An 8,667-nucleotide genomic window follows, 5' to 3' on the forward strand; every position below is an offset into this window, starting at 1 on the left:
TATCTATCTATCTATCTATCTATCATCTATCTTATCTATCTATCTATCTATCTATCTATCTATCTATCTATCTATCTATCTATCTATCTATCTATTTTTAGTGGCTAAAGAGACAGCTTGGGTGCTGGGAACTGAACTCATATTTTTGGTTGTGAGCCTAGCCTTTTACGGCTGAGCCATCTCTCCAGGGTTTTTATAGGAGGGCTTTACAATGCTGTTTCCCTGCCTCGAAGTGCAGATATTCCTGGGGTTTCTTCTTTTTGTTTCCGCCAACCCTGGAATCCATTTTAGTGTCTTACCCTGAATTCAGAAAATCTACCATATTTTAGGTGAACAAATATTTGAGTATGAAACTAAAGTTGTGTGGTCCAGACCTCTCTGCTGTAGTCTCTTAGTCTCTCTGCCCTCTCATGTTGTAGGACGTCCGCTTTCGCTTGGTTGTTTTCCATGTTTTTCTCTGTGATTCAGCCGTGGCTATGGTTTGGGTAGTCAAGTGCTCTGCACATCCATGAAGGGTGTGCGTGCTGTCTGCTTGCCTTCCCACTGCTGATCACCTGACTGAGGGGGTTTGTTGCGTTTCTCTGTGAAGTTCATATTGCCCTCCTACACTGCACTCCTTGTTTTCATCTTTGTCTTTTCTGTCGAGGCATCTTGTTTGTGTGCATGTTTTACAGATCCGGGAAGAGATGAAACACCTCTGTGTTTTCTGTTTGCTCCTTTATGCTCCATGACGTCAGCCAAGGTGGCCACACCTCGAGACGGGAGGGATGAGAAAGGAAGAGCCACACATCCCGGCTGGGCTGATGACCTCACACAGTTTAACCTGCCTGTGAAGTGAGTGATGATCAGAATCAAGTTCGCCAGTATCACCCTGCTTCATTGTCATAGTTAGACTGGACAGTGACTTTGGCGTGGTCCTGAGAAGGACCTCCTTTCAGTATTAGCACCATTGAGGGCATCAGCCAGGACACTTGTATGCACCATCAAGATGGCTTAGAAAGAGGGCCAACGTGGAATACGTGGAATTCATTTTTCCTTTTTTTTTTTTTCTAACAAAGTACATATCAAACTTATACTGCTTGAGAATGAACAGGCCCTGAGACATTAGTGCCCTATGGGTTGATTTTTGTTGTTTTTTTGTTTTTTTTGTTTTTTGAGATAGGGTTTCTCTGGCAGCTTTGGGGCCTGTCCTGTCACTTGCTCTGTAGACCACGCTGGTCTCGAATTCAGAGATCTGCCTGCCTCTGCCTCCCAAGTGCTGGGATTAAAGGCATGTGTCACTACTGCCTGGCCCCATGGATTGATTTTAAGTAGTTCCTAAAATGCATTTTCCTCTGGAAATCCAGCTGGGACCCTCACCCGGCAGCAGGAGCTGTCCCTTCTTTGCAGGTCTGTACTTGGGAGGTCTAAGAGGAAGGTCTGCCTGCATCCCCTATATCCTCCCTAAACCACAAGCAGCAGCAGAATCAGCCTACCCAGCGCCGGGCCCCTGATGAATGCTACATCAGACCCCTGGAGACTGTGTAGATGGGCAGCTTCCCTGACCACCTCACTCTACCCCTGCACCAGCTTCCCTGGCCACCTCACTCCATCCCAGTACCAGCTTCCCTGACCACCTCATCCACCCCTGCACTAGCTTCCCTGGCCACCTCACTCCATCCCTGTACCAGCTTCCCTGACCACCTCATCCACCCCTGCACTAGCTTCCCTGGCTATCTCACTCCACCCCTGCACCTTCATGCAGACACCAGGGACTGAGCTGCTTACATTTTGTTTTCCACGTATCCTTTCCTTGCCTCATTTCAGAATCCCAGTGGCATTAGCTTGCATTTGTTGAACCCTGTAATGTGTGCCAGGCACTGTCTTAAGTTCTTGCCTGAATACTTGGTGTCCCCAAGCATGGGAAGGACTTAGTTAAGATTTTCTCTCTAGAGAGAGGCCAGATGACTTAACAGGTTACCTGGGAAGAAGGGTGCAGGGCAGGCTGATGCCTTGGATGGGGCCTGTAATGTTGAGGACGGCAGGCTTCACGGAGGAAGGGGCAGTGCTAGCAAGGGCTTTCTGGAGAAGGGCCTTTTAGGTTAGCGACAATGTGATATTTACTCTTGTCTTTCCAGGTCAAAAGGCTAAATTCCAAGTCCAGGATAAAACAGATTCAAAGCTGTCAGTTAAACTGTCGTCAGCAATATTGCCAGCAAAAATCCCTGAAGAAATACTTGCCATTGAAAAACTCCGGTCCTCTGATTGGAAAATCACCATAATACATAGGAAGCTAACCCAGAGATATTTGGATTTCCTTGTCAACAAGTGAGGCGGGGACTGAAGAGCTGGTTCAGTGGTCACGAGCACTTGCTGCTCACACCAAGGACTTAGTATTGGTTCCCAGCACTCATATGGGGGCGCCCAACCATCTGTAACTCCAGTTCCAGGGGATCTGATGCCCTCTTCTGACCTCCATCTCTTGCACCTATATGGTATACATACATACACGCAGGCACTTACACATACATAGCTACTTTTTAAGATGGGGCTGGAGTCAGGCAGTGGTGGGAACGGACAAGGGGAAGGAAGCCTTCTGGGCATGAGTCATCTCAGGGGCACCCTGGCTGTTCACCCTCAGGCCCACTCCTGTGCTGACCTTCCTTATCTGCCCAGGCAGCCTCCTGGCTCCCTCACAGCCTGCCATCTTCTGAGTGACCGATTGCTGTGGGTCAGATCCAACAGAAACCCAGGACAAAAGACCAACTGTGGTGCCTGTTAGCTTCCCAAAGAGGATGCTGGCCCCCGGGCTCACTCAGTAGGGCTGCTCTTCTCAGCTCGCCACATCTGCCCTGTCCTACCGTCAACATTCCTATATAATCCTGCCATTTTGGCTGTATGCTGTTTTGGTCAGCTTTCTCTCTCTCCTCTTCTCTCTCTCTTCCCTTCTCTCCCCCAGTGCCTGCTCCCCACCCCAATCTCATCATCGCCTGGTTCAGCCTACTGGTTACATTTAGTCTACTATTTTCTCTCCCTGTTCTGGACCACCACCATGGTGAACCACCATGTGGGTGCTGGGAATTGAACCTGGGTCCACTGGGAGAGCAGCCAGTGTTCTTAACCACTGAGATACGCTTTAGCAAACAAGTTTTTGTTTGTTTTATAACAAGATCTCAATTATTGTAGCTCTGGTGGGCCTGGAACTCGAATGTAGACCAGGCTGGCCTTAATAGTAATCCACCTTAGTAAGAGTCCATCACAATGGGGAAATTTGGTAACAAGCAGCAGACATGGTAGCAGGAGCAGAAGCTGAGAGTTCACATCTCTGACCACAAGCAGGAAGCAGAGAGAGTGGTCTGGTGGTGGCAGGTGGCTTTGAAACCTCAAAGCCTGCCCTTAGTGCTGCACTTCAGCAAGGCCACACCTCCTAATCCTTCCCAAACAGCATCACCAACTGGGAACCAAGACTCTGGGGGACATCTCACTCAAACCACCATTACCCCCCCCCCCCAAGCCAACAAGTGTAGTTAAAAAAAAAAAAGATGTAATTCTGCCTACATCATAGAGGTGGGGTAGGAAGGCTCCCACCATCTGTGATGGGCAGGAACACACGGAATGCTAGTGAGATCCCTTCCCATTGAGCACCCTGCCCCCACCCCACTGTGGGTAGAATGTAGGGTGATAGCTGCAGTGTGTAATGTCCCTTGGCTTTGCAGCCCTACAGGAATTTACTCTGAAAAGGAGGTAGTTGGTGGACAGGGAGAGGTCACTGAGAGGCCCTGAACTCTTATCCCTTCCATTCCCTCTAGGAAGGTGAAGCAGAAACTACCCGCTTCATTTAAAACAATTAATATGAAAGAAAATATATATCTGGTGACAGAAACTCTGGAGACAGAGGAGGAGGAAACCCTACAAAGAGAAATGGGCTATAAAATTTTGAGCTCATTTTTTATGGACAGTAACTATGAGGCTAGTACCCTGGGAGATGGGGTGTGGACCAGCCAGCCTTGTACCATCCACAGAAGCCCCCCCTCCCCAAGGGTGCCTGCCAAGACTAGGCCCTTCTTAGCTCCTCCTCCCTCAGGCCTCTCGGAGCAGTGCTGGCTGGTCTCTGTGCCTTGTGGAGGAAGAGCGTGCGGCCTTGAAGGAGTCACAGGCTGATATCTTTTCATTTCCTTTCTTCTTTTATTTTTATTTTTTGGTCTTTTGAGACAAGGTTTCTCCACATAGCTCTGGCTATCCTGAACTGCGAGTACTGCGTGCACCAGCACAGTCAGTCTGGACAGTCTCTACCACGTGGTTATTCTGTCCCGTGTCTGTCTCCTGTCTAGCAGGCAGGAGGAGCTAGAGTCCCTGGAACAAAGCTTGTCTTCAGTATGTTAAATGAACAGTGGAAACAGCATGGGTTTGGGGTCAGACACGGGTTCGAATTTCAGCTCTGCCATTGGTTTCAGCTGTAGGACTGGCTCAGATACTTGTCTTAGAGTCTTAGTTCATTTGTAGACTTAGAATAAAACTGTCTACCTTATAGGAGTGTTTGTGAGATCAGGCAGGATAGCAGTGTAATATCCATCAACACAAACTTTTTCTCCCTAGAGGCAACGCAGAATCATCATCCCTGCCAATATGATCCTGGCCTATCGAATGAAGCAGCTCATCTTCGAAAATGGGTCAATATGTAAGCAAGACGCTGTGGGCACAGGAAATGGGGCCCTGAACACATGAGTGGGTGGATGTGGATTGAGCAGAGATCTGTAGCAGCCTGGAATGGGTGGTGAGCCCAGAGGTGGGGGAGGAGGAAGGCACGAGGGCCAGATTGGCTCTGGCCACACTGACAGGGAACGCACCCACCATGACATCAGCCTGCCCTGCAGGATTGCAATCCCAGTTTCCTAACAGATTGGCGATAGCTTCTCCTTCCTTTCCTTGGTTGGGAGCAGTGTGCGGACTGGGAGGGAGGGAAAGGAGGGCATCAATACAGAAACCACTATTTTCTTATTTCTTTTTTTCTTTCTTTCCACCTCTTGGTGTTGGCTTAGTTCTTGACTTCTGGAATGAAGGAAGAAGAAGGTCTTTTCAAGGAGGTGAGTGAGCCCCTGGGCTACCCGGTCATCGTCTCAGAGCATGCAAGGACGTTATCAGACGGAAGGCAGTGCACGGCAGAGTCTGTAGTCGGATGTGTTCAGAAGGGAGGACGCATGCTTGTGGAGGAGCAGCCTGGATGCACTGTTGGCCCAGGGCCCCCAGGCTCCTTCCAGGGCCACGTGTTAGCGTGGGGTGGGTGAAGGAACTGCACTGAACTAGTCTCAGGTTACTTGCCGTACCACTCTTGCTCATAGCCTCCCAAATCTGGACTTTTCTGACCAGGCTGGAAGGTCTATGGCTCTGTATGTGTTTCCTCTGGGACATTTGGAGCTTTCCCTGTACCCAAAGAGGCCTCAGGAAGGGACGGAGGATATTTGTGCCTTCTCTGGGTGTTGGCTGCCGCTCGAGTCACCCAGGCACAGCCCTGTGGCTGCGGGTCGCCGAGGATGTGGGAAGGAGCTTGCAAATATAACTTAGATTACGCGGTAAGGATGCAGGCTCCCTGACATGGGCAATGGCGGCTCATCACTGGGAAAAGAATGCCTATAGAGGTTACGTGTGCTCAGAGACCCTGAAGATTTCCTCCCTTGGCAGAGAAAGGACTTACTAGCTATGTGTGGGGCCTTGCCTGTCTCTAGGCCCACATACAGTGTGGCAGAATTCATCTATCCTCAGGTTGATATGATGTAACACTACCACTCGGTGGGATCAGCAGAATGGTGCAGGCTGGTGTCTTAGTTAGGGTTAGTATTACATGGTATTGTAAAACACTATGGCTCAAGTAATGGGGAGAGGAAATGAGTTATTTGGCTATATTTCCATATCATTGTTCGTCATCAAAGGAAGTCAGGACAGGAACTCAAACAGGGCAGGACCCTAGAGGTGTAGATTTTTTTTTTCCTCCTCCTTCCCTCTTCCTTTCTTCCTTCCTTCCTTCCTTCCTTCCTTCCTTCCTTCCTTCCTTTTCTTTCTTTCTTTCTCCCCACCTCCTCTTGCTGCAAGTCTCTCAGGCTGGCCTTGAAGTTCCTAAGTAGCTGAGGTTGGCCTTGAACTCGTGATCCATCCTCCTGTCTGCTCCTCCCTAGTGTTGGGATTACAGAGGTGCACCACTACACCTGGCTTTGGGGACTACACTTTGGTGGAAATTAAACAAATTTATTTCTGGATATGGCAAACTGGGACTAGATGGGGTGAACTAGGGAGATGGAAGCCAGGTAAATGGGTGATGGTAGGCATGTCGGAAGAGGGAGTTTCATTTTAACTGAACAAATAGTTTAGAAGAAGGCAAAACACAGAGAGGAGGTAAAAACAACAGCAAAAACAAAAAGTAGATTAAAGTCTAGCCAGGCATTGTGGTGTTCTATTGTGATCCCAGTTCTTGAGGCAAGATGATCAGAAAGAAGGGCAGTCCTTGGCTACATAGTGAGCCTGGGCTACACGAGACTATCTCGGGGGTGGGTTGGGGCAAGATATAGTAGACTTTACAAATGGAGCCTGTTGGCACAGTGAGTCAGATTCATAATTTTTGTCTTTATAGAAACGCCTCTAGGAAGACAGGGAACTACTGGAACTTTGAAGGAACACATAGAGAACACAGGGCGAAGCCTGCAGGAACTGGACGAGAAGCAGAAGAATGTGCTATGCTCTGCCACTACATGCGCCATCAAGGAAGGGGGGCTGGAGGACCTGGAACAGAAAGTAACGGACCCAAGGAAGAACTGGGGTGGACACAGACGACTGTGGAGAGCAGATGGCAGGATGGGAATCAACTGGACAGAACCATACTTAGCTTCCCCCTCTCCCACCCCCAGGTTTCTGCTGTCTTGTTCTCTGATGCTTCCCGAGTACTGGGATTAAAGGCCTGTGCCACCATCGCTGAGCCATGAGTACAATTCTTAAAAGAAGAAACATAATGCTTGAGAAGTATTCAACAGCCCTAACAACCAGGGAAATGCAAATTAAAACTGCTTCTTCAGTCCCTCTTGCCCCAGTTAGAGTGGCTAGCATCAAGAAACAAATGACAAGAAATGCTGGTGGCAGTGTGAAGGAAGAAAAAAGCTATGGTCACTGATGGAGGGAGGGAAAGGCACTGTGGAGGTCTGTCAAAAATCTAAAATGTTCCAGAACCATATGGCTCGGCTGCGTCATCTTTGAGTCTGTACCCCTAAGCCCACAGACACATCACACAGGCGCGTGCACATCCATGTTTGCTGCTCAATTCTTCACAGCACCTAAGCAGTGGAGGGAGCGTACATGTCCATCAGTACATGGATGGGTAAAGTGTTTGGTCCGAAGCATCACCTCTTTATACAAAACCCTGGTACCCCTTTATACAAAGAGCCTGGCATATTTAGTCGGGGGCTTCACCCCAGCCCCTGGTATTCATTTTTGGAATGTTGGGTGGAAAACTCCATTCCAAGCTCCCTCCCCTGGGAAGTTGCCTTAGTCCAAACTCCACCTCAGAGAAAGCTGGCCAAATGGTTAACCCCTCCCCAGGGAAGGTCAGGAACACCCCCACAGGCTATGTAAGCTGCCCCCCAGAGAATGAATGTGTGGTCTCCTCTTCTCTCTTCCCCTCTCCATGTTTCCTCAGGGTCACCTGGGAGCATTCCATTAAACATGGGCATCTTTAATTCGGTCTGATTGGGATTATTTGTGTAGGCAGAGAGGCTCGTCTAAGAAAATACCAAAATACCTAACATAAAGAAAATGTGGTACATACATCCTATGGGGTTCGTGCAGCTGTAAAGACAAATGAGATACAGAAAATGGAAATATGAAAATAGGCTGGACAAAGAGGCACACCCCTTTAATTCCAGCACTAGGGAGACAGAGGCAGGAGGATCTCTCTGAGTTCAAGGCCAGCCTGGTCTACATAGCAAGCTCCAGGATAGCCAGGACTACATAGACTCTGCCCCCCCCCCAAAAAAAACCAAAACAAATTCAAGCACACACATACACGTGTGCTCACTCACACATACATAAAAATACATGCACCCACTTGTACACACACACTCATAGATACACGTGCACAAAATGTGTGCATACACACTTTCACACATACTTACATACTCACACACACACACATGCATACAAACAGGACCTGCACTGGAGAATGTGCTAGCTCTGTCTCCCTTCAACGTGACCATTGGACTCAGATTTTGCCTCGGGTGAACCTAGGGTTCCTAGTTTGGGGGGAGTCTCCCCAACAGGGATGGCACATACTTTAAGTAAAAGACAAGCCAAGGGAAAATCCTAATATAAATTACAAGATTTTTGGGTTTTATACTCAATGGTACTACTAAAATATACATATAAAATCTGTGGGGGTAGGCGAAGACCAGTTTTTAAAACAGAAAAATATGAACTGCCTTAATTATTTATATTAGAAGAAAAAAATCAGGGCTATAGCCTGGAGAGCTGGGTCAGTAATTAAAGCACTTACCGCGTAAGCAAGCAGAAGGACTGGGATCCGGATCCCCAGAAGCCAAGCAAATGCTATTTAGGTGTGGTGACCGCCCGGATTGCAGCCTCGGAAGGGGAACCTGGAGTAAACTGGTTATCGAGAGCAGCCATATCCATTAGCTCTAGGTTTGACTGAGA

The 8,667-nt window shown here is 48.4% G+C and overlaps 1 protein-coding gene across 1 annotated transcript; it reads left to right on the forward strand.

Moving 5' to 3' along the window:
- The first annotated feature begins 3,527 nt into the window (after nucleotides 1–3,527).
- LOC113458468 (gasdermin-B-like) lies at nucleotides 3,528–6,963 on the forward strand. Its single transcript, XM_026789888.1, has 3 exons — nucleotides 3,528–4,657; nucleotides 5,019–5,063; nucleotides 6,602–6,963. The coding sequence occupies exons 1-3, from the start codon at nucleotides 4,606–4,608 to the stop codon at nucleotides 6,919–6,921; spliced, it is 417 nt and encodes a 138-aa protein (XP_026645689.1). The 5' UTR covers nucleotides 3,528–4,605; the 3' UTR covers nucleotides 6,922–6,963.
- Nucleotides 6,964–8,667: the final 1,704 nt, after the last annotated feature.

This window comes from Microtus ochrogaster, unplaced genomic scaffold (assembly GCF_000317375.1).
Source record: "Microtus ochrogaster isolate Prairie Vole_2 unplaced genomic scaffold, MicOch1.0 UNK31, whole genome shotgun sequence".
Taxonomy (NCBI): Eukaryota; Metazoa; Chordata; class Mammalia; order Rodentia; family Cricetidae; genus Microtus; species Microtus ochrogaster.